General features: G+C 35.0%; 1 protein-coding gene across 1 annotated transcript in view; it reads right to left on the bottom strand.

Moving 5' to 3' along the window:
- Nucleotides 1-13,966: 13,966 nt before the first annotated feature.
- The window catches only part of LOC129270362 (guanine nucleotide-binding protein subunit alpha-13-like), a 28,291-nt gene continuing 15,077 nt past the window's right edge, over nucleotides 13,967-27,180 (bottom strand). Inside the window, exons 2-3 of the mRNA XM_064106063.1 lie at nucleotides 23,585-23,635; nucleotides 13,967-16,880 (exon numbers count right to left, since the gene is read on the bottom strand). Of these exons, the coding sequence (XP_063962133.1) occupies nucleotides 16,308-16,880; nucleotides 23,585-23,635 (624 nt within the window). The 3' untranslated portion in view covers nucleotides 13,967-16,307. The remainder of the gene's footprint in view (nucleotides 16,881-23,584; nucleotides 23,636-27,180) is intronic.

Genomic DNA, 27,180 nt, shown 5'->3' with positions numbered 1-27,180 from the left:
GATATTACAGTGACCCAACATTTGCTCCTGCGATAATTGCTCCAGGCTTAATTTTGTTTAAGTAGGATAATACAATTGGGTTTTAGGTTGGGTTTAGGGTAGGGTACTGTATAGTGTTAAACCCAGGGTTGGAGTTGGTCTATTGATTAATGTATGGAATTCAGAGAGGAGCAAATGTCATGGAACATGTAACAAGGAACCTTAACAAAAGCTGATCAACAGGTCTTGTCTCGGCGGGATTCCTAACTCAACATCCCTACCGCATTAAATCCTACAGATTTCAGCATGCACATAGGGATAGGGAAAGCAGTAATGCTTTGAAAATGCTGAATGGGCTTCCAGCGTATCTGACGGGGGGGGGGGGGGGTCAACTTGACCCCCCTCCCCTTGACAAATTTTATCATTACGCCGCAATGTGAAATTTTTAAATGCGCCGCTCACTGACTCGTTACTTTCTAGTCTGGCGCATCTTTTGAGACCAAATTTGCAACCCCTGATTACACGGTTCCATAATCATTTAAAGTGAGATAAAGGCAAAAACATTTAGGGCAAATTTCACATGCTTTTTTGCATAATTAAAAGACAGACAATTTTTGAAAATTGTATGATAAAGTCTTACAATTTACATCCAGCTCTTTGCGCATGCAATCGGTGATCGCGCAATTAGCGGCCAAGTATGAGGGGGGGGGGGTCAAATTGAACCCTTCCCACCCAGTATATCCTGGTCCGAAATAGCCCAGTTAAAATAGGGTTAAAAGTATGAAACCCTTACTAGTTGCTGTGTGAAAAAGAGAAAAATGCAGAAATGATCGATGAAAGTTTGAGAAATAAGTAAAAGGGAATGGTAAAAGTTTGAAAGAAATTGGACAAGCAATAAGAAAGTTCTGACCATTTTAAAATTGAGATCCCTATAACTGTGAATTTCAAATTGGCACCTGGTCAATTATTTGTAAGTGGTACATGGTAAGGACAACTTTCCTATAGGCCATGTACTCAATTATGGATTATTTGTGTTTTCTCCTCCGTACCTATTCCCCTGGGGCAGAAATCAAAATATGACCAAACTCCAAAGTAGCCATATATTTAGATTTAGATTTAGATTTATTCATTTTCCGTTCACAAAGCACAACAAAATCAAACAATACATAGTCAAATTTGAAGTACAACATCAATCGGAGTAAGTTATAAACAATGAGAACTAATGCGAACTAAAGTAACTTTGACTATAATGACTATATAAAACAGAACGGAGGGGCTTGCCAAGAAAAGCAAAGCTTGTATGAGAGGCAAGCCCCCGTAACTTAGTTTCAGTACGTATATTACAAAATTATAATATAAAGGAGAGACGGGAGACAGTTTAAAAGGAGGGAAAAGGAGGCTATGCGAAATATCAAAGGTAACAACGGAAGAGTAACACAAATTAGAATAAGTGATAATAGTAATAATAATAATAAAAAAATAATAACAGTATGGTTACAATAATTGTGATAATGAGGGAGGAACTGAGAAGCAAATGTAGGGAGAGAGGGGGGGTGCAGGTACAATTGGAGGTGCAAAGAGGAGCATGGCAGGTGCGGGAAAAGGTCGGCAGGCAAGTTGTACTTGGGAGGTTTTAAAAAAAAGTTTTTGTTGTATATAGTTTTGGTTATATGGTAGATTGACTTGTTTGTGTAAAGTATTGGCTAATAAGCATCTTTTTAAGGTTATGTTTAAAAACTGTGATGCTTGGGGATTCCTTAAAGGCGTTGGGCAAGGAATTCCAATATACGGGACCAGAAAAGACAAAAGAATTTTTTGCAAGTAAAGTTCGGGTTGGAGGTAGGTGATAGGAGTTTCGTTGTCTTGTAGGATAATCGTGTAGGATAATCGTGTATATATATATATATATATAGTAAAATTTTCAAGAAATATTTTTTTATTAATTACGCAAATAAGTGAATGGAATTTTTGATCAAAATTTGTTTTTATTTGTGTATGTTTTTGCCTTTACTCACTTTATGTCATTAGTAGAGTGCTATTTTTTGGTAAAAATATCCATTTTCATATTCTAAAAAATATCTACAAAAAAAATTGTCAAAAAAATATTTCCTATGTATTCTATTGTTTTTTTATAAACTTTTTGGGGGACCCTTTTGCAATCATAAATAAAATAAGATAAATCCATTTAAACCAACAAAATGAAAATTAATCATACATTTATGATTTTTGGTTGAATAACACAATTTGCATTGACTGTGTACACGTAATCGCGTTTTTTTGAGCAATTTTGGGTCTGACATGCACTTACAAAATGATTTCAGAACCGCGTAACCAGGCGTCGCACATTTGGTCACAAATATATGCAAGACTTGAAAGTAAAATTTCGGTGAGCAGCACAGTAAAAAAAATTGCACGGTGGCGTAGTGACAAAATTTGTCGATGGGGGTCAAATTGACCCCCCCCCCTCCAGTTAAGAAAGGGTTAAATGAGAAAGTAATCATCGAAACAAGTTACTTTTTTTGAAAACGGGTAAAAACCAAAGGGAAAAAAAAACATTTGGGAAAATTGGAGAAACGATGAGAAATTCTTAGCATTTGAATTTTAACATTGTTTATGCTAGGGAGATCCTCCATTTGGTGACCAAGAGACATGATGTCACACATGAGAACTACCCACATTGATACAAAACAACACTTAAACATCACTTCATGCCCATTCTGATTATAGTACATACTCTTTGTCCATGAAATATTTTCTGAAACATATATCCTCCCATAAAAAGAACTAAAATGGAGGGTTGTTGTGCGACACCACACATCTTGGTCACACTGCCAATTGAATGATCTCAATATAATATTGAACCCTGTTCTCAGTATAAATGTACTTTCTTGAACTGGTTTCCCTTAAACCTGTTTAGGAAACCAGTTTAGAAGATCGCTTCGCTAGCATCCTCATCACCATATGCTGAACTGGTTTCTAGAACCACTTCACGTTAAAGTGGTCTTGTTGCTATGGGAATGCTCTCAATGGAGTACACACAGCAGCGCAACCAAAATGCACACATTCTCATACTTTCATGCAATGATCACTTCAGAAGGCTGTGTCCTAACCTAAGCTAAAACCAGTTAAACTGGGTATAAAGCGGTCTTGGAAACCACATCACAAGGTTAATCTTAAGATCGCTTCCAAGACCGCTTCGAGCATCCCAATCTCACTTTAACCCTAAATCTCCCGGGGTATTTTGATTCTTGTCATTCCCGGGGGGATAATGGCCCCCCCTGAGATCTCAGCGAAAATTTGCATGATGGTAGAGAATGACGTAATCGACGCAGTTGCATTGGTAAATTTCACTGAATTCATATATTATTATTTTATATGAATTGTGCTAATTTATTCATGAAATCATACTTTTTGCTCTGATTCACTAAATAAAGCTCCTTGATTGCTATTTTTTGGTAAAAATATTCTATATAGCATTCCTAACAATTGTGAATGAAAAAAATTCTGGTACCAAGACTGATTTCTCATGTATTTTATTGTTTTTTTAATTTCTTATGTATTTCCTTGTTTTTTACTTTTTCTTTTTTTATTGTTTTTTCGATGGAAATCATTCCAGACTTAATTCTGATCATAAACAAGGCAAAATTAGATTTAATCATTAAAAGTAGAAATAATGATACATTTATGAATTTTGGCTAATACACAATCAGCATTGGATTTGTACATGAAATCACGTTTATGAGCAATTTGGGGTCTGACATGCACTTACATAATGTTGTGTAATGTCGTAACCGCGTACCCGGGCGTCACAAATTTGGTCTCAAAATTTGCGCGAGACTTGAAAGTAAAAAGTCAGTGAGCGGCGAGGTCAAAAAAATTTGCGCAGCAGATATATCGCAAAAATTGTCGAGGGGGGGGGGGCCATTATGGCCCCCCCGGGAGAATTAGGGTTAAAGAGATGCTCCAGGCTGAAGATATTTATAATTCAATAAATAAGTAAAATTCACAGAGCAAAATGCTGAAAATCGGATGACAAACAAAATTATTGAGTTTTAAATATTTGCATTATTCCGGTGGATCAGTTCTAGGCATGTCTTCATGAATATTCATTAGGTGGGCTGATGTCATATCCCCACTTGTTCTTTTGTATTTTATTATACAAAATTAGGTTTATTCAAAATGTTTCTACCAAGAACTAAAACAATAGGATTGACAACTGATTAAGTGCAAGAGTTATATATTGCTGCCACTTATTTCATAATGGAGACACGTCATTTACACATGTATGAAAAAATGAAACAATTATGATTTCATGCAATAATATAAGAAAAAGGAAAGTGGGGATGTGACATCATCAACCCACCTAATGAATATCATGATGACATGCATATAACTGTTTGCACAAAATATTGCTAAAATCTAACACTCAATAACTTTGATATTTGTTATCCGATTTTGATGAAATTTTCAGCATTTTGCTCTGTAAATTTTACTCTATTTATTTATATATACCGGTAAAAATTCTCAGCCTGGAGCATCCTTTTAAACCGGTTTCCAATAAAACTAGTTAAGAGGATGTAGATGAGAATTGCAGTCTCACTAATCTCAACATTCAAATGCCTATGCATAAGTTTCTTATTTTTTATTGAATCTTCTCAAACATTATTCATATATATATATATGTATAACTGAACTGGTTTCAAAAGGTTTTATTCTCATTTACCAGTCAAAGAACAAGAAAATGAAGACAACAACACTGCATGTGAATTCACCATTACCCAAGACTTAGTTTTAATTTCTTAAAATTATTTTCTGTATTTCGAAGTTATCATCAAAAGCATGGAGACAGCCATGAAATAAAGTCTTCATACAATAAAAGACACATGATCTCCTACATGTACCTGTACAAAGCTTTCAAATTATTCAAAACTACTAGCAGTAGAAGTAGATTTCAGTTTACGGCTGATTCGCTACAGAAAAGTACCAGAGCTTGGCCGGTGCATGCCCAGTGCCTGGTGCCTAGACTTCTAAATATAATTCTACAATAGTTGCTATAAGATATTACACTTACATATACATACAAGACACTCTACTTATGTACTGATAATAAGAGATCGAAAATATCTTTATCCATCAAAATAATAAACATTCATTGACTCTTGTACCCTTAAAAGGAGATCATTTTCTGAGAGATCCTTCAAATTGATTTTTTTTTCCTATGCAAGCAAACTCATTCCATTTTCCTCCTTCTAAGATGTAATTAATACAGGACTCCCCATCGCAAGCTTGCATAGTAATGTAAACATATGGTTTCTGTATACAATAATACATATATTTATATATAAAACAAACTTCAAGTGATGGTTCATGAAGAATGAATAGTACATTACATATAAATGTATTCTGTGTAATATAAACATGAAATCTGGCACTGGATTTTCACATACAAGTAATAAACACATTTTTTAATCTTCATTTTGTTCAGTCAAAATGACAGCGGGATATATACAATTATGCAAGTTACAAAATGTTAGCAATATTACATCATGAAAGTTTTAAGTATTTACTCTTTTTTTCAATATTATATTACATAACAGGCATCACGATTGAATGCAATTTCAGCTTTTACAATGTTCCATTCTTTCTACATGTACATTTACTATGTATTGGTTTCTTCCTTTTGCAACATTTCGCCTTTATTAGAAACACTGAGAACATTATTTCTAATGAGATGCAGCAATCTGATTGATAATAACACCATACTACACAAAAATGTATTATGATGCAACAGCAAAAAACATTCTTTTTTTAACAGAAATAAAAAATCTCCCCACTTGAATCAATTTCTCACACAGCAATAAGTAAACAAGTTTCTTAAATTTGACTTCCATTCAGAAGATATATATCACAAAAGAACCACAATCATAATAATCACTGTGAAATGCTACAGTATATCCTTAATTTTGGAGACTGGTTATTCTTTTAAACATAGAAATCTAACAGGTAAAAAGGAAAGATATTACCATCTCCCATAGTCTCAAGTTGAAGTGATAAAAGAAGCAAATTATTTTTTTTATTCAAAAAGGAAGTTTTCATTCATATTACAAAATGAAGCAGCTGTAAAAGAAATGGAAGAATACAATGTTTCCAGAGTTGAAAAATACTGTTTTTTCTGAAAGCTTGTAATTTCTAAATTGAAAGAAAAAAAATCAAGCAAGCCTGAAGGAAGAATACTCTAAAATATTTCATATTCGACCAAATACAACTTGATGGATTTCATGGTGTATCAAAACAATAAATTTATATCTAGAGTAGTTACTTGAGAATGATTATTTCTTTCTCATTAAATTTAATTACAATTGTTAGTCGATTGAGTTGAAAACCCGAGGTCTATACCTACATGTACATTTAAATCTGTATAAAGATGACCAAAGGTATTCAAGTGGTTTTTATCCATCTGCACATGACTATTTGCCACAAACATTCAATGAAATTATTCATACAAACTTACCAACATTTAAAAGGAGAATGAAACAATTGAAATGAAATCTATTGAAAAGGAATCAAACATCTTGGTTTATCTCAATTGTATCAATGAACTCAACATTCAAATGCTCATTTAATACCATACATGTGCATGTAAATTCAATTCATCTCAAACTTTCATAGACCTTTTTATTTTATTATTTTTTTTTTTTTTTTTGGTTAAAAAACCATTGGACTGGTTTTCAGGGTTTCATTCTCCTTTAATTGAGGTTGGACTATCTGTATCTCGATCACACTTTGTCCCCTACAAACTCTTAGTCCCATGCATTGAAATCCAATGGAGGGGATGACTTCAATCAATATAGGATGCCCTTCACACTGTACCCATCAATACAGACACCTGCAGTCCATGGAGGACTCGGCAGGGAAGACAAGGTTTTCAGTGGAACCCACAGATCAGGTGGAAAATTAATGGACGTAATGGAGTGGAAAAAGAAGATAACTCGGTGGAAAGCAGACTTTACGCGTTACAAAGTAAATGTCTCTGCCAAACGCGCAAGGGTTTGGCTGTAAAAGTGCATTCTTCTCCGGTCTACTAATGCTCTTAAACCCCAGATAAGGTGAATGGTTGTGGATTATTGAATTATTACATGCAGTGACAATAGTCTTCATAATGATTTGAATGGCAGAAAGCAATTCATGATGGTGGATTACAATGTAGCAATTAAATATAATCATTTGATAAGGAAGGTATTGTTTCTTGAGAGCTGTTGAGGGATTCATGTGACAAGTAACAAGTACCAGTGTCACAATTTTAAACTCCCAAAATATCAGGCCATAAAATGCTTTATTCATACAATAGGGAAAAAAAATCATAACCAAAGATGAATAGAGTATTATCAGTTTTGAAACACTGATAAATCAAAATGACCCATCAAAAGTGGCAAACATGATATATTTCTAATTACTTCCTCAATACTAAATTACTATTAGCAGTCTTGTGTTCACCCGAGTGACCACAATGGCCCTATCAATTAATGTGTTGGATCAACTCCTCTCGAGTGAATTTTCCTTTTGTCTGATTTTAAAGGTGTTCACACTACATGCATCTGCTTTGTACACATATACTTGTATGTACAACATCCCAAAAGTATGTTCACATTTTCATTACTGGAGATACGATCAACATGTCCATGTGTGCTGTTTTAGAGTGTTAATATATCACACTATTAAAAGGAAAATGCATATTTCTAACAGTTCTTACTAAAAAAAATATGAATAGAAAAATGACGAGGACATACGGTAATCAGGACAGAATATGAGTGCTCATTCAAATAAAGCAGATAAATCAAAGGGATACTCTTTTTTAATCCCAAAGTTTTGTGATATAGGTATATTCAAATACAGCCAAATTTACAATACATGGTCCTGTAGTCATTGCAATAACATGGAAATATGGTTTAATCCCATAAATAGATGGCCCTTTCATTTAGCCATTCAAACAAAAAAATATCAAAATAGATTTTAATTGTTACATTTTTTTTTGGTTTTGTTCTGTGATGAAAATCTGAAATATGTAATTTGATATGTTGACATTACATGAACATGTAATAACTAAACAATAGGATTTGAAAAAGTGCATATGAAAGTTAAAAATGGTTTGTTATAAACATGAGGTTACTATTGATAGCCTATGTACAGAGACAAATGCACCAAAATGTTCTAAGATCTTTTATCTAAAGTAAATATATATTACACATTGCAACAGTCTTTAACATGTGCGAGCTTGACAACTAGTATCACAAGGTACATGTAATAACTTATACCAGCATGCTATATAATAGAATGGGAGTATGAAAATAGTATACTACTACAATTAATGCAATTGCAACTAAAAAGTTTTTTAAAATTTGCAGGAAATTTCTCACAAAATTCAGAACAAATTATGTAGAGGGGACACGGATCTAGCCGAAAGACCACAACACACTGTAAAAACGCTGTTTAAAATTTTAAGCACGTTGTTTTAATAAGCCCGTCACTCTAACAACTACTGTTTAAACTTTTTAAACAAATGTTTAGACTTTTTACACAACTGTTTAAACTTTTTGAACAAGTTGTTTAAAAAGTTTAAACAATTACAAAACAGTTTAAACAACCTGTTGTTAGAGTCAAGATAGGGAGCAGTAGGATATGACATTCTTTCAAGAGTTGCATGTAAATTAAAAATGTTTCATTAGACAATGTGAAAGACAAGCAATATGAAGACAGCATTAGGCCATTTCACACTTGCTTACTAAACTTACACGGCACACTAAACCAGGGAAGTGATGTGAAAATTTCCACAATTTTGTCGATCACCTATCAGAGAGGAATTCATATGAAACTAATGAAAGGGGTTGTCTAATCATGAATGGATTCTCTGATAAGGGCCGTCTGCACCATCCCGAGTTTTCAAATTAGCGCGCTATATCTGATCCAGCAAATTATCCCGATCTGAACAATCTCAAGATTATTTGCAATGGAGACGCAATTATCGTAGGATTTATCTCGAGATTGCAATCCCAAGTCAACTTGGGATTATTTGGAAAATAGAGCGCTATTTTACGAATTATCGCGCTAATTCGTAGGTGCAGACGCACTCGGGATTATTTATTCACAGCGTCAGACCATAATGCATCAATGCCTTGCTCGAGCAGGAATCGCTCTTCTTGCGATGGTGGAGACGGGGTTTCTTGAATCTCGAGATTAATCGCGAAGAGGGCCGATTGGGCTAAAATCTCGAGATTGAGCAAACTCGGGATGGTGCCTACTGAGAACTCTTTAGATGGATAACAAACCAAAGAACCATTATTCATCAATAATAACTTCCACTCATTGATTTCTATACAGCCGTGCATTTCAAAGAATGTGTAACTGTACACAAATCAATAACAATGTACAAGTTACCTATTACTCTCTTTTTTGAAGAGATAATATCACAGAGGGTTGAGCTGATGACATGTGGTACAGGCTTAAAATAAAAAGAACCCTGCATTTATACTGAAGTACATGTATTTATTCTGAAAGTAAAATGCATTTGCTTGTGAAAGATTTTCTTTATTATGATACTCAGATACCTTTAATATTTAATCTCTATATAACCATGGATGTTCCAAGACCTTGTCTGTCTGCCTCTCTCCTATCTACACCTATCATTCATTTAATATTTTAAATGCTTGTGACATATAAAATGGATTAACACCCACATGCCCTTTAATACAAAATCTACATGTATGAAGAGCCTGTCAAAGGGAGAGAACAGCATAAACAAGTGATTTATAATGTGAGTGCATCAGCAAACTACTTTTGTTCCTTTTTCATGTTCCATCAAACTAAAAAAAAATTATATTACGATTATTCCTTGTTTTCATAAGAACAAACAGCGACAAGTTGACAACTGAGAAGATACAGGAAGCCAAAGATTACAAATCTTTATACATCTTTTTGTCTTTCATGATTTTTTACATTTCAGAAATTTACTTTTAAATCAACAATACCCCATTATCGTAATCACAGCCACAGCTAGAATTATATAATAATCATTATGCAAAAATATATAGTTGGCTGTACAAAATATTAATAAATGGTAGGCTCAAAATTTCTACAATCTTTACAGCTCAAATACTACATGTACAAAGACAGAAACATTCAACAGCATGAACAAAAAATATGATTTACAAGTGGATTGAGACACAGTCAAAACATTCTGAACTACAAAGTATATAGCCACTGTACTGCTTGGTGGTGGTTTGTATCATATCAAGTTGTGACCTTTGACCTACGACTGAGACTCCCAACTCTTGTCTTTAGTAATGAGAGGAGGCAAGACTATATGAAGACATACAGTACAAATTTATTGCCCCACTTCTCTCACACTGAGGTCACGGATTAAAAATAGCTGCAGCATAATATATGCACAGAGCTCAAGTATAATATCCATTGAAGCAGGAAATGCTGCATTCAAATCATTCTATTCCACACTATGTTTCATTTGTGAAGATTTGGGCAATGCCACCCTGAAAATACATGCATTCAATGGGTCGTAATGTAAATGTAGTACATGCATGTCGCTGCAGTGCTGGAAGGGATTGCAAACTTTATGAAAGGGGGAGGGGTCTATAAATGTAAATAGACATATATTTACAACTGACTACAACTTACGTAACTTCTGAAGGTTTCCATAGAAAAAAATCAGTGTAGAGGCTTCACAGTTCATCATGTATTGTTTAATGAATGATTACAAGGTTTCGTACATATCATTACGCTTAATTACAATTGCTTATCTTTTATGTTACAAGGCCTTATAATAAATAATACTGTAGTAATTCAGATGACACAGACTTTGTTTAATCAAGGAAAGCTCCTTGACTTTGTGAATAAATGGGTCTCTAGACAAAGCATAGAAGAAATAAAACCTGCTGTTCCATAATAAAGTCCCTGTCAAAACCAATAGGCTGCAAATTCTGACCACTTTCCTCAAATTATGCATCGGCAGAATGTCTTCAAGACCTATGTACAATCAAGTAATAAAAACAAATGGATTGAAACAAAAAAGAAAAGGATATCAATTTAAAAGATGATACAACATTTTCATCAAAGGAAAATAACAATCCATATCAAGCAAAAAAAATGACACTAAATTTTCATAGAGGATGAACAGCAAGAGTGACCTAAAAGGTAGTTAGGGAACAGTTTTGATTCAAAACATGATCACATATTGTGACCAGCATTACAAAAAAGCTGGAATTTCTTGGGCATGTCCAAACCATTGTTTAATTCATTGAAGCATAGTAGACAGTTATAAATACAGAAGGCAAACAATTTAGAATGAATTCCAACGGTTTCTTCAGGTGAATAAAGCAAAAGGGATTAGGAGGATTCTATTTAGTGTCACCGGAAGCTAGGGGAAACAAGAAAGGAGGATGGAATTTTTTAGTAATCTTTTGATTCTGTGTATTTCACATTGATATTCAAGTCAGAGCTTTATTCCACATGAGCAACATACCTCAGGATTTTTTGAGAAATGTATAATGAAACAAGTCTAACAGCAATATTAGAGGCATCAAGATGGAAGGGAATGAAAAATGGAGAAGAAAATGTGGAGTATATCAATTGAAAGAATATTACATAATTCCTAAAAGATAGACTTGGCTATATGCTTTCATGTATGTGATGTCATAGTAGTACAAAGAACATATTAATCAGATATATGTATCTACAGCTCTACATATCAGGTTAACTGAAAAATCCCTATGCTTGAGCTAGGGACTAGTGAAAATGTTATTAAGTGAAATTAAATTATGTTTACCCCTTAAAAAGAAACAAACCAAATTTCTTTTCACTCCTTGATAAGAAAAAAAAATAAAAATATATATTTGATGCAAAACGTAGGACTTAGAAATACTGTTTCACATTGTCCATGATGCAATTTTACCAACTTTCCCCAGAAAATATTAAACATATTTTTGTGAGAGATTCTTGGTATTCACTTTCAATGAATAAGCTATTAAAGCAATTTCTTTTTCACCAGAAACCTTTGGTATTAGAGCTATAAAGACAGGTATTAGGTTGGCAATTCATCTCTCAAATCTTCCACGAACACCAGTTCCGTTTGTGAATGCTGAGTCATTACTCAAAGATGATGATAATCTTAGAGAACAGCGATGAAGCCGGCGAGAGAGAAAGGAGAAATCAAATTTAGGCTGGATCACTGATTTCATCTTGGGGTGAGGGGATACGAGGAGACTAATCTCGTTACCTTTTGACATATTCAACGTGACAAGAAGGAACTCTCCGGCACCCTCCCAGTGAGAGAGAGAGGTACAAACAGTCTGGACACGGGACATGGGGAGTGTCTCATGAAACAGATAGTGATTTTCACTGACTAGTTTGCTCTTAACCAATCAGATCAAAGGATTATGCTAGCTTATAACAATACTCAGTGAATATCACTACTCCCAAGGTGAATCGTTGTCAGGAGCAGCACTACTTGGTGGGTGTCTCAAGCCAGACAAGATATCAAAGGGGAGGGGAGGGGTGGGGGTCATGAGACTTTTTGTATGTTATTACAACTTTACAGAAAATTTGGGATGTGTTTTTTGGTGTTCAATTGGATTCTCAATCATTTTGATTCCATGAGCTTATTTAATAGTCTAAATCAGATCTTAAAATATTAATATTGTTATTGTAGGGACAAGCATATGAATGCAAACTTTTTCAGTCTTCTGAACAATATTACAAGACACTATTCCCTTCAATTGTAGCATGACTGTCATTCAGTACCTTAAAAGTACATGGCATGCTGTGTATCCAAAGCCAGCATAGAACAATGCCCTAAATTTTCAGAAAAGCTCAAGGCTCACTGTGTTAAACCATTCCATGAACCCACTTCCCTATAAAAATCCAAAGAGCCAGCCGAGAAAGGGAATTTCACCTCACCATTAAAACAATACAAAGCGTTGCTGCGTTTGATTGGCCATTCAATCAAATCAAACTATCACTTGATGGATATGTTTTCATAACGATTGTAATCACATGACAAGGAAATCCTGTCGGTACACACTCCAAAATTGTCACAGCCAGATAGATAGCAATGCACAAACATGTATATTGTACAGTACACTGTACTGTACATACAACCTGACTTTATCTCTCTTTTATCCCTGCATGGCCAACTTTCGGGAATTCCCTCCAGAAAGGCGTCATACGCTCAATGTATGCCACATACAGACAATTTATACAGAATGGCCATAGTTGGTGACATGGGGGCATGCAAAAACGCCCTGGTGAGCAGCTTTGTCGCTTCGTTCCCTTGCTTAACTATGATTTTTAGCATTTCGCCCCCTCCCCCACACGAAAACAATTTCTGCTTGTGATGACCACGCAATGCAAACACTGTAAAACCTGAAGTGGCTGTCTGTGGAGGGAGTGGGTGAGGGGGCCAGAGGCAGAGGGGGGGGGGTACTGATACCAATGTACAACAACCTAGCCTAGGTTCCTGGGAAATAGCAAGATTTTCTGGATGGGCCATTATTACTACACTCCTGTTCACTTCAATTTCTTGAATTTTGTAACCCTTTCATTCCATTTTGAGGGGTTGGGCAATGGGGCAAAGATGGAATGGCTCCGCCCTTTAAAGGCCTATATTTCACTTTGTTTGGAGTAAGGCAGCCTTCCTGAATGTTCATTACAGTCTGTATTGCAAATTATTTATAGAGAATCTACTTCAATTGTCAACCCAGACACAAATTACACATGTATGTACAAGCAGGCATCTATCATACAGCTACTGTACATCATGTACTCAATGGCAGACAAGTTCTATAATTCTGAAGAAAAAAAGCAGCACTGCAATCTAGTATCATTCCATGTACTTGGGTCATACTTTGAAGAATGATGTGAAGTGGCTCTTGCTTGTGAACTACCAGCAAAAATGAGTTCATTCTATCCCAATATGGAATACTCTAAATCTACATGCCCTTGTGAAGTAATTTCATTTATTGGCATCAAGCGGAGACTTTGCACCATAAGGTCATAAATCCACTTTTCAATGAAAATTTAAATACCAAACCATTGTTAAGTCCATTCATTGAACATAAGCACCAAGCTTTATTTGTTTATAGTAATTAGGCCTACAAAGTCTGCACCTTTTATTATCGCTTTCTCATTACCTGTCTAGATGTAAATTCTGTTTTTACTGCTTTTTTCTTTAAAGGCTGATGTTACTGTCAATAGTGGAATTATAGCCTTTTTCTTGCAAGATCTTCAAAACCACTGTCTCTAGGTCTGCCAGGCATGTCACCAAACCTTGAAACAAATAGGCTTATGTACCTGCATTACATGAAGTACTTGTGCCTGTAGTCTATTGATGTAAAAAAAAGACACTATGAATTACATGTACATGTACAGTCAAACCTGTTTTAGCAGCCACCTTTCTAAGGTGAAATCCTGTCTTTAATGACCACCAAAAATTAATAATAATAATAATAAAGGTATATTTACCCAGGGTAGCCACTTCAGTTCCAAAAACTGTTCTCCCAGCGGGCCCTGCTATTATTACCCGGCTAAGCTAGGCTACCTATTCGGTGCACACAGCTTCGGTGCAAAAATTGTCTCCCAACAGAAAGGAATAAAGAACCTGTCTATAATGGCCACCTGTCTCCGGCGGCCACTATTTCTGTTTTTCTTGGGTGGCCTGCACAGACAGGCTTGATTGTACTTGTAACAATTACTAGTACATGGGTTTTTTTTAAACAAGATTGTGATACTTTAAATTGGCATTTAGACAGAGAGGAGGTAGGCTACATGTACATGTGTCTCCTTGTGCCTGTTGCATAAAAGAGTTGTGTTTTATTTTGAATGTATAAAACACAAGTCAAAACAATATGCCTGATTAGTTGAAAATGGTGTTGCATTCAGATTATGCATTAAAACTATAAAATAGTTGTTTTGATTGCAATTCCTACGGAAACTGGCCTATTGCTATCTCGTCACCAAATAAAGGAGTTGTAAGCACACATTTCTAACTTTGATTGTGGCTTAACGCAGGCCAATTTGACAAAGCTAGCAAGTTTTTGATTGATGTTGCCCTTTAAGACCATTCCTCACATTCACACAGTTCCTATTAAATCTCAGAGCCCCAGGCTTCAAACGAAACCCTCACATCCGCTTCCCTAAATGTTGGTGCAGTGGGGGTGTAATGCGGGAGCTCTTCAATTCAAAGTCCACTTTCCACCTATCTCAATATAGATTGGGAAGAGAAATTATAGGTCAAGTCTGGCTTAGTCAATCCAAATTACAGCTAGCAAGACTGATTTTGTTCCAAGGGTACGTTCATCTTTCTCCAGGGATATCCGTGAATTAGCATGCTTCTGACATTTCTAATGAAATTATGAGATTCCATGCCAAAACCATGGAAGAGTACCTATATATGTAACTCTAAATGTGCAAGCACAACTGAAAAGCATTGCCACTATACATGTACATTATGTACAGTAAATGTTAGAGAAAGAGGAAGGAACTCAACTATCATTGTATTTACCCATAAAGCCATGTCAATGTCGCTAGATGATCCGAATCACATGTTTCATGCAAAATGTATTCAGGGACATCAGATATTCTAGCAGTGATACCCATGAACTGGTATACTTTTACAAATATTAGAGAAGGAAAGAAAAGAATACTGTGGTGTAACCGAAGCAGAAGCTTTAACATTTAATATCATCATCATGATCACAGTGTGTCAACGAAGCATTTCTTTGAGTAAACAATAAGCTCTAAAACTGCTTTAGTAAGATGTAAGACAAGTTTAACCTACCTTCTACTGGTACATGATGTAGAAATAAAGGAGCATCATTAATATCCAATCTGAACAAGAGTTAGGAGTCTCATCACCACCATGATATGACAGCTGGACACACATACATAAAAAACATTTATAAAGCAGTACAGTAAATTGCAAATTGATTTCCACAGATATACATGTAAAACACTCAGAATATATTGTATAACAGCAAAAAATAATAAAAATTGAAAAAAAAAACAGCATGAAGATCAAGAAGAAAATGCGATCCCAGAATTGATCAATCAAAGCTGATCTGATCTCTGCAATTTGGCTCTTACACTGTACATCCTTTTCTGTCCTTTCGTTTGTTCCAATCTTGTTCTGATCTCCTTTTGTGACAAAATTTGATTTCCAACTGCTCTGTAGATGTAGGTATAAAAATTGCCAGGTGGATTCCACCAAACTTAAACAGATGGATATATACGGGACTAGGCACTAGGAAAAGAAAGGAGAGTTTGCATCACTGCAACATCAATCGCTTGAGGTTTTCTTGAAGGATAGTGTCCCGTACTGCTTGAAACACATATCTGATGTTGTTAGTGTCCACAGCTGTTGTGAAGTAGTGGAAGAGTGCCTTGCTGCCGCGTTCCCTGCGCCTTACATCAAACATCTTGAGGATGAAATTCTGAACATCGGTCAGAACGTGCGGGTTCCCCTGGAAGTTGGGGAAGTAGTCCTTTATGCTAACATGCTGGATCTTCTCCTCTAGCAAGTCCGTTTTGTTGAGGAAGAGGATTATGGAAATAGTGGCAAAGCACTTGTGGTTGACGATGGTGTCAAAGATGTTGCACGACTCCAGGAGACGATTGGTGATGCGATCCTCCATAAGGACTTGGTCAAATTCACTCGATGATGCCAGAAAGAGGATGGAAGTCACGCTCTCGAAACACTGGAACCACTTCTGCCTGTGCGAACGCTGGCCGCCGACATCAACGAAGCGGAATGGCACATTCCTAATGTCGATGACATGCTCCTGGATGGTTTTAGTGGCCTTTCGAGAGTGAAGGATATCAGTCAAGCTTGGAGTGTAGTCCTGGATGGATAAAGTTGAGAGATAATAAGGAGATTAAACAGGGCATGAATTCACAGCTGCAAGCAAAAAATGCATTATTACATGGGAGAAAAGGTAAAGTTCGCAAAGGTCCATATTCTGAAGTCAGGTTTAAGTTAGACCATGGTCTAACCCTGTGCTAAAATTATGGAAAGCCAAAAAATTTTAAACTATTGTTTTCATTGTACATGTACATGTATGTTTCTTATGTTTACAGTACTCTTTCCTAGTGTTTTCATGGTGAAGACAACTATTATCCTCCACAGACAGTTAAAGAATGATATGAGAGTCAAATGAGCTGGTAAACTAAACCTATACTGTTAGAGATTTATGTCACCATTAGCTTTCCATAGTTAAACCACAACTTTAGACCAGAGTTTAAAATTAAACTCGACTTCACAATGAGTCAAATGTACATTGAGTGCTTTAATACAATACAGAATGTAGGTGAGAACTTGCAAATGGTATTTAAAACCTTTAAAATCTTTTTGATTGGTAAATCTCCCAAAGTGTATGTGACTATTCAAATTCAGATGTACATGTAGGTTATCTGAAAATGAGTGCCCTAAAACAGCTATGACGTGAAGGATAAATAGGTCAGAGTATTCAAGCACAATCAATCACTAGCCAAGCTAAAGATCTTGCCTTTAATAGCAATTTATTTATTTTGTATGCATAACCCCTTGCTTTGCTTAGACCCTTTCTTGCCTTCAGAAAGCAAATGCTCAGTTTGAAAAATAGCAACATCATGCTAACGTGAACACGACTTACAGAACAAAGGCAGGACTCAAATGCGAAGGTGTGGCAATGCAAAATACCATATCTCTCATGTAAACTTTTCCTAAGATGTGGTGTCAACCTATTCCTTTGACTTGTTTGACTACCATAACTTTATATAATTCGCATTCGGTTTGCACTTTACTAGGAAGAAATTGTCTACATGTAGGCTCCTGTACACCTTGGAGTTCTTTCTCAGGTGCATAAATATGATTATAAAATGCAAAAGTCCTGATCAAGCAAATGCTCAAGCTGCTCTCACAGAGCTTGAAAAACTTCAAACAAATGCTTAATGCACAAGCAATAGGTTCGCTTTATCGTACGTTTTTAAGCAATAGCTTAACCTACTAGCAAAAGCGTTTACTTGCTCATTTTTTATGCATATGGAATCAAGCAAAAGAAAAACCATAAAAGCCTAGCACAAGTAATTGCTACTTTTCATACATCTGACCCAAATTATAATAAATGCTCTTTGAGTGGCCCCATTCCTCCTCCTTGCTCATCCTTTAAAACGTACCATAGACGGGTCAATATACGACCAAAAATAGCCTTACCCGGAACAAATTGCAACAAATGATTTTTCAACGGTATTTTGTACTATTTGACCTCAGGAATAACATACTAAAAATCTACCAAAATCCGCATCCGGGAAAGTGGTTATTTTCAAGATGGCGTCCAAAATGGCCGCCATTCACTGAAAATGGATACAACTGACACATTATCCACCCTAGAATACTATTTCGGTTCATATTCCATGGTCTGGGGTACAAACATTGATTTAGGCTAGGATGCATTATGAGCCCTCCAGTGTACCAGGCAAATCCAAGATGGCGCCCAAAATGGCTGCCGTAGGCTGAAAATCCACAATTAATCTAAATTAGTTTTTTATTTAATGGTTTTAAAGGTGAAATAGTACATTGAAATAAGTTACAAGGACAGCCAGTGGTCGAGTGTGTCCAAAAATCCAAGAAGGCTTCCAAAAAATGAGTTTAAAATGGCTGTTGATAATTAAAATGGACATAGTTCATTTTATATCCGCCTGGGACATAATGATTTTGGTGTCTAGACCATGATTTCAATGGTCAAATAAGACATTGGGATAAGTTACAAGGACAGTCAGTGGAGTAGTATGTTCAAAAATCCAAGATGGCTTCCAAAAATGGAGTCGAAAATTGCTGTTGCTACTTAAAAAAACCCGACATAGTTTGCTCAATGTCCAGAAATATGATTTTTGTGTCTATACCATGGTTAAATGGGTCAAATAATACATTGGGGCAAGTTACAAGGAAAGTCAGTGGTCTGGTATGTGCAAAAATCCTAGATGGATTCTAAAAATTGATTCTGAAACGGCTGCTAATACTTAAAGCGGACAAAGCTCATTTCATTTTGGCCTGGATATGTGATTTTGATGTATAAACCACTGGTTTCAAGGGTCAAATAATATATTAGGATAAGTTACAAGGACAGTCAATGCTATGGTATGTCCAAAAATCAAAGATGGCGTCCAAAAAATGGTATTAGAAATATGCTGCTGATACTTAAAGCGGATCAAGCTCCTTTCATATCGGCCTGGAAATGTGATTTTGGTGTCTAAACCACTAGTTTCAAGGATCAATTAATACGTTAGGGCAAGTTACAAGGAAAGTCAGTGGCCTGGTCGGTCAAAAAATCTAAGTTGGCTTCCAAAAATTGATTCTAAATTGACTGCTGCTACTTAAAGCGGACATAGCTTATTTCATATCGGCATGGGAGATGCAATTTTGGTATCTAAACCACTGGTTTAAGGGCCAAAATAATACATTAAGACAGGTTTTAAGGCCAGTCAGTGGTCTGGTATGACCAAAAATCCAATATGGCTTCCAAAACTTGATTCTTAAATGGCTGTTGATACTTTAAAGTGGCATAGATCATTTTCAATCCGCTGTGAGATATGATTTCAGTGTCTAAACTATGGTTTCAAGGGTCAAATTATATAAATGGACAAGACAATGGCAGTCAGTGGTCTAGTATGTCAAAAATTACAAGATGGCTTCCAAAAATGGAGTAAAAATATGTCTGATGTTACTTATAAAAGGACATAGTTTGTTTAATATCTGTCTGGGGAATATGAGTTTGGTGTTAAAAGCATTGTTTAGAAGGGTCAAGTAATACACTAGGGTAAGTTACAAGACCAGTCAGTTGTCTGTTTTAAAAAAAAATCCAAGATTACTTCAAAAAAATGGGGTGTAAATTGACTGTTGCTACTTAAAAGTATGCATAGTTTATTATAAATACACCTTGGAGGTATGATTTTGCTGTCTATACTAGAGTTTACAGGGTCAAGCAATACCTTGGGTTAAGTTGAAAGGACAGTCAGGTGTCAGGTATGTCCAAAAATCAAAGATGGATTTAAAAATAGGGGTCTTAAATGACTGCTGTTACTTAAAAGTGGATGTAGAACATTATAAATACACCATGGGGATATTATTTTGGTGTCTACACTAGGGTTTCAAGGGCCAAACAATACTTTGGGACTGGTTACCATGATATGCAGCTATCCATTTTGCCTTAAAATCCAAGTTGGCTTAAAAAATGGGTTCTAAAGTGACTACTGTTACATAAAATATCTACCTGTTAGAAATAATCTTGGTGCCTACACTTAAATGCATGGGGACAAGTTATCATATTGTTTAATGAGTTGGTAACAGCACCCATTTTGATGAAATTTTAGAATCCATCATGGATTATTTGACAAAATGGAGTACTAACCATCCTGTTTACTTGTCTGAATGTATCATTTGACCCTTCATACCACAATTTGGACACCAACATTATTTCTTGCAGATGAATATTGTAGAACTCTGACCACTATTGAATGATATGAGTCGTTTTAGATTCCTTTAAAAACCCTCTTGTGTTTTAGGCGAACTGGACAACTACATATCAATGTAACCAGTCCAAACGTATTATTTTAACCATGAAACCATAGTGTGGACACCGAAATCATATCTCCTAGGTGGATTTTAAATGAACTATGTCCATTTTAAAAGTAACAGCAGTCATTTAGACTCCGATTTTTGGAAGCCATCTTGTATTTTCGACATACTGGACCACTGACTGTCCTTGTAACTAATTTTCTGCCTTTTGAAACCATGATATAGGCAACAAAATCATATGCCCTTGACGAATAAAACATGAGCTATGTCCATTTTTAAATACCATCGCGGCTAATTGATACTATTTTTTAAGCCACCGTGGACTTTTGGACATACTTGACCACCAATCGTTCTTGTAACTTATCCCAATTTATTATTTGACCCATTCAACCATGGTATAGGCACAAAAAATCATATTCCCGAATATTGAACAAACTTTGTTGGTTTTTTTTTAAGTAGCAACAGCATTTTTTACTCCATTTTTGGAAGCCATCTTGGATTTTTGAACATACTGGACCACTGACTGTCCTTGTAACTTGTCCCAATGTATTATTTGACAATTGAAACCATGGTCTAGACACCAAAATCATATCTCTCAGGTTGATGTGATATGAGCTATGTCCATTTTAAGGATTAACAGCCATTTTAAACTCAATTTTTGGAAGCCATCTTGAATTTTTGGACACACCAGACCACTGGCTGTCCTTGTAACTTGTCCCGACGTACTACTTCATCATTAAAACAATCGGATGGAAACCAAATTAAAGCCACTTAAGTAAGTAATAGATGAATTGTGGAGTTTTTAGACTACGGCATCCATTTTGGGCGCCATCTTGGATTTTCCTGGTACCCTGGAGTGCTAATATTCACTCTAACTTGTATAAATAAATTCTTTTACCCATTGGACCATGGAATATGAACCCAAATATGATTCTAGGGTGGATAATGAGTGAGTTATATCAATTTTTAGTGAATGGCGGCCATCTTGGATGACATCTTAAAAATAACCACTTTCCCGGATGCGGATTTTGGTAGATTTTTAGTATGTTATTCCTGAGGTCAAATAGTACAAAATACCGTTGAAAAATCATTTGTTGCAATTTGTTCCGGGTCAAACCATATATTGACCCGTCTACCAGTAGTTCCACAAACCATGAAGAGGGTCTAGTTTGAGAGAAATCACTATATCATGTATGTAGAAGTCCCAATATCTATGTTAGTGTCAAATGTCAATACCGTAGTCAATTGTTCAGCTCCCACTGATTCAACATTTGATCTCAAGGTGGTACATACATGTACATGTATACCTGAATGATTCATTTTTTCCCTCCAAAATCAAACATTGATTTTAAAATACATGTTTTCTTTGAGAGACCTCCTGCCAACAAGAACAAGTACCATGGTAGGTCTATACTATGTACTGTGTATGTCGGGAGAGTGCACTACTGTACGCATGTATGTGCGTAGATGTACAGTACATGTCGACAGTCATGGGAATTTGTGTTTTCCCATGGATCAACATGTAGCTCTATCGACATTTATTTGTGCCTGCCAAAAGATTTTTTACTTCCTGACAAACATAAGTACATGTAGTTAAAAAATGTATATATTCATTTTATAGGCTTATAATATGTAAACTCTCAAGTCTGGGATGCCCTAAAAAACTTTCACATTGCCTTGATTTCAGCTTGTCGGTAGCAAGACATAAGTACTAAACCAAAAAGTGTATATATATATTCTCCATCAGGACAATCATGAAATTTAGACCAAAGTTATTTCAATTTTATTGTCTGGGCTGGCTCTGATCTGTTCCACATCTCTGGACCAGGGCAGCTCTCATAATTTGTAAAATGATCAGACCAGGTTAATTAACATCAATCTGTTTGCTGGGTGAAGGTATACAGTCAATGAGAGTTAAATATGTATGTTTGCAGACAGCATGCTGGGTTTAAAGGGGTACATGTACTTCAGGTGAAAAATAGAGTAAAATCTATCAAATGCTGATGATATCATCAAACTTAAGTTATTGGATTCTGTTACAATATTTCAGTGAAACAGACATCCTCAGCAAGCTGTTGATGTCATTCACCTTCATTTTCTCTTCTTTTGTTGTAATATCAACATTATTATTTTCTACCATATTATGGAAAGTCAAATGGATTTTCACCAACTTTACTGTGAGCAGAATAAAAAAAAAATATCTGGCAAGGTGACATGACCATCTTGATCATAGCATAATTTTTATTTCAAAACATTTCAGAAAAATGCAACTGTTACAAAAGCCATAAATTCATTATTTTAATCTTTTTCATCTGGTCTTGATGATTTTACAGTGTTTTGTTTGTTTAATTCTATAATCTCTGTGCTCATTAAAAAATATTAATGAAGTCTACATGAATTCACTTTTTTCCATCAAATCACCCCAGATGTTTAATTTCAAAATCTATACTCATTTTCTATCATTATACATATCTATACAGACTATACTATCATTTTCCAAAGTATTTCAGCACTTGTCTTAACCCATATTGCAGCAGGTAGATTCATGGAATGCCCACTTGTAATGGTAGGTCCTCTACAGAGTCTGCAGAGATCTTCATACAATATACATGTATGGTGGAATTTAAAAATGAAATACTTTTCATAAAAAGAAAAAAAGTTGCAAAAGTGAAGAATTTCTCAAAAATCAATAAAATCTTATTGCATTGGGCTTCAAAGACAATTCAATTGTGCCAAGCAAAAAATATGTTACATTGTAATGAGATAGCATTCATATACAAGTACATGTAAGTCCTATTATCAAAAAGCAACATGGATAACAGAATTATGACATTTTAAACATTCTGCTATTGGAGAGGGATACTTTTGAGTTTTGAGCATGGATTTTATTTGCAAATAATACAGTACAATATTTAGGGCTAATGATATGTACAAACAATTTGGATATCATCCAAACTTTGAATCAATCTTGGATTATAATAGATCTCAACTTACCTTTTTGCCTACTCGATCGATCCCATCCAAGAAGTATCTAACTGAGTCAGCCTGAAAAACAAAAGGCAAGTGGTATATTAAGACATTGGTAAAAAATAAGAAAACGATAAGGAAATATAATTTTAAAATAACAATGTTGTTTGTTTATATTTCATTTTAGTGTTATTTTAGGTCTTTTCCTTCCCTTTTATCTCTACAATTTTCCCAAGACACATGTACATGATGTTTTAAACCTTCTTGTGCCTATTAATCCAAGTTTGCAACACAAATATGTTGCAAAATGAGCAAATGACTATGTCATTTTTGTTTTGTTTGACAAACATTTAATTAGACCAAAATAGAGGTGAATATTGTTCAATTCTCAATGCACATGTACATGTACATTATCATACTATACAACTATAAAAGAAAAAGGGTAATATGACAAAGCCCTCAGAAAGAGCAATGTTTCCTACACGTAGCTCAAATGCAAAATGGATGCAGAACACCTGAGGGATCAAACCAAGAATACACTTGGAATACCCATCACCAGGATGAGCGTTCTCTGTACATGTATCTCAAGCTGTGAAAGAATGCATCATGCATGTATAAAGGGCAAGTCCACCAAAAAAAAAGGGTGTTTTAATAAAAAAATATACATAAAAAATTAATAAGGCATAATGCTTAAAATATCATTAATTCTGATGTAAAATATATAAGTTCTGACATTTAAAGTTTACACAAGTGATTGCACAACACAAGTATTATGAAAATGAGAGACAAAGATGTCACACACTCAATTTCATTTTGATATTTCATTTGAAGAATGATTCAATTTTTATAGCTGATTTGACAATTTAAGGAAACAACTTCACTGAATCACAAAAAGTTGGAAAAATTGCAATCCGCACTAATATGGTGAATCATGGTGTTTCACATAATAAAGATGAACATATCAATTTTTTTACAATAAAACGCAGTATAGATTTGGTGGAATCATGGGTTCCCTAACCTTGTTCCTGTTGTATAAAAGTTACTATTATGATAACTTTGCCATCCAATGGTAACTACCATAGCAACAATGGTCAACAGCCTCAAAATCAAGGATTTCGTGGAAGGATTGCAAAGTTACCATAATAATAGTAACTTTTATGCAACAAGGTCCTTGTTTGCAAACTGTCCCAGCTTTGGATGTAAATTTCTATTTTGTGTATGAAACTTTGAAACGTAAAACTTTTTTATTGCACACTGGATTTTTATGAAAATTTCAGCTACATGTATATGTATGACCTTTCTCTTCTCATTCAAATCAAATTTGTTGGATGGATTTTCCTTTTAAAAATGTGATCTCAAGCCATGTGTGCTCAGTCATGCTGTAGTACAAACTATATCACTATGCACTTGTCTGGCAAAACTTTTTTTACTTGGAGATATTGAAGCAAATTCTAAAGAGTGGTTTATTTTTACTTTTATCCTATGCCCTCACAATTGCATCTATTCAGTATAATTTCAAAAATTTGCTGTCACCTGTTTAACCTTTTTTTCTTTTTATACATCTTTTTCTGAATAAACTATCAAAAATGCATTCAATTCAAATATCATTTGTTTGGAAGTAATCATAAAAGCATATATGCATATACAATGTACATGTACATACATGTACATGTACCATGAAATTATGAAATCCATAATTCACCCTTTAAAGAGAAAGTCAAACTTGAAGTACCGGTATGAACCTTTCAAAGATCCCAAAGTACTGTAATTTTGCTTAATACATTTACACCTGAGCTCACTAAAGCATAATTAAATAAATCTGTATTTTCTTACAAATGATGGAGCTGAAAAGTTTTGCTACAAGCTGCATACATGTGCATACTCTTCAACTACACATCTACACCTATTTAAAAGTAATTATTCAAGGGGGCTCTCTTTCTGATGCAGTCAGTGGATGTGAGCCCTATTGTAATTCAGTTTCCTCAAAGAAATGTATTTCAATTTTCATGTTTGAAAGTTTAATAGGATCTTCCAGCTGACAAAGCAGTCAAATGTCCAAAGTGCCAACATGTACACAACTGACCAGTGGACAACTTGTAAAACTTTGCACAGTCCCATACAGACTCGTGAACACCGAAGTTGAACATTACAGCCAAAAAGTGCAAATATTTGTTTTTCTTTCGCATGAAATGATAATTTTTTTTACAAAATGACATCCTGCATGATATTATTTCTCCTCAATGAAAGATGATGCAGTGGGTTTATATTGCCAATTTGCCATGGTAACAAATAACATCTTATCATTCTAAACTTAGCTTTCCATACAGCCTGACAAGACCCCCCCCCCCTCCACTTTTCTAAACTGCAAGAGATTTTTTTTTCTTTTTTAATTTTGTTGTGGCACTTCCCTATTTGAACTTGTAAATGCAAGAACATCCTTGATAAATCAAAGCAGAAAAGGGAAGTATAAACAACATTTGCATGTTTTAAGTGTATACACTTCACTTCAAATTGTGTTTGGATTGGATAGCATGTATAGTATGACAAGTGCATACACATTGTACATGATCAAATGCTTTTTCCACTTTAAAACAAGAATGATTGAAATAACTAAAGCTACACGTACACGAATAAAGACAAGTTTCTAATGTTATTTTGAAATAAAGGTTCAGAATTCTTCTGGAATGCATTACACTTTGCAGATTTCTAAAAAAAATATAAAAAAACCTCCAAAGAACCCCATCAACCAAACCCTACATTTTTATGTGTAGTTAACACTTACATGTAGACCTACAATACATGTATACAGCATATTAAATGTGCACACCAACATGATTGTTACATTGGTTTCACATTATGACAGAGCGGTTGATGATGTTTAACTTGTTAAAGAAGAGTACATGTACTTCCCTGTACTAGATACTAATTCTACACAGTACACTTCTAAAGCACACTCCTGAAAAAGAACACTGGATATTCCTTGAGTTTTCAATAATTCCTTAATTATTCTAATACATGTATACAACTACAATGTTTTAATGGCCTATTATATCTGAAGGAATCAGGTTGATGATTCTAAAAATTGCCATTTTCCATGTTTAATAGGAAAAGTCATGAATTTGGGTAAATTGGATGGCCTTGGTGCCTTTTACAACGTACTAGTATGTACTGTACAAAAATTTCCAAGGCGATTTATTATGTGCCCCCCCCCCAAAAAAAAAAAAAAAACTACCTTGCCTTCTCAAGAGCTAAACTGCTACAGTACAGTACATGTGCATGTACTGTTCAACTCAAGATCTCTGTCCAGGAAAAATACTAAATTAAAAACAAAGGTTTCTTGCAATTTTGTGCAACATTGTCTTCCATACATGTATATTGGCACAAGTAGTATCAACATGCTTCAATATCAATATACACATGTATCACCCATAATGTGTGCAGTAGGAAAAAACAGTCTGGGGTATACACTAGAAGGGGGATTATCCCAAAAATGAAAGGATGTACAACTTGGTACAATGTAATCTGGCTGTCACTCTATATCTACTGTACTATGTAAGCCCCCCATGAACTATTTTTGCACTGCTATAGTTTGGAAACACTTGTTGGGGTGAGGGAATCAACCT

The sequence above is a fragment of the Lytechinus pictus genome, chromosome 10 (genome assembly GCF_037042905.1).
Source record: "Lytechinus pictus isolate F3 Inbred chromosome 10, Lp3.0, whole genome shotgun sequence".
Classification (NCBI taxonomy): Eukaryota; Metazoa; Echinodermata; class Echinoidea; order Temnopleuroida; family Toxopneustidae; genus Lytechinus; species Lytechinus pictus.
This window is presented reverse-complemented; position numbering and strand designations above follow the sequence as displayed.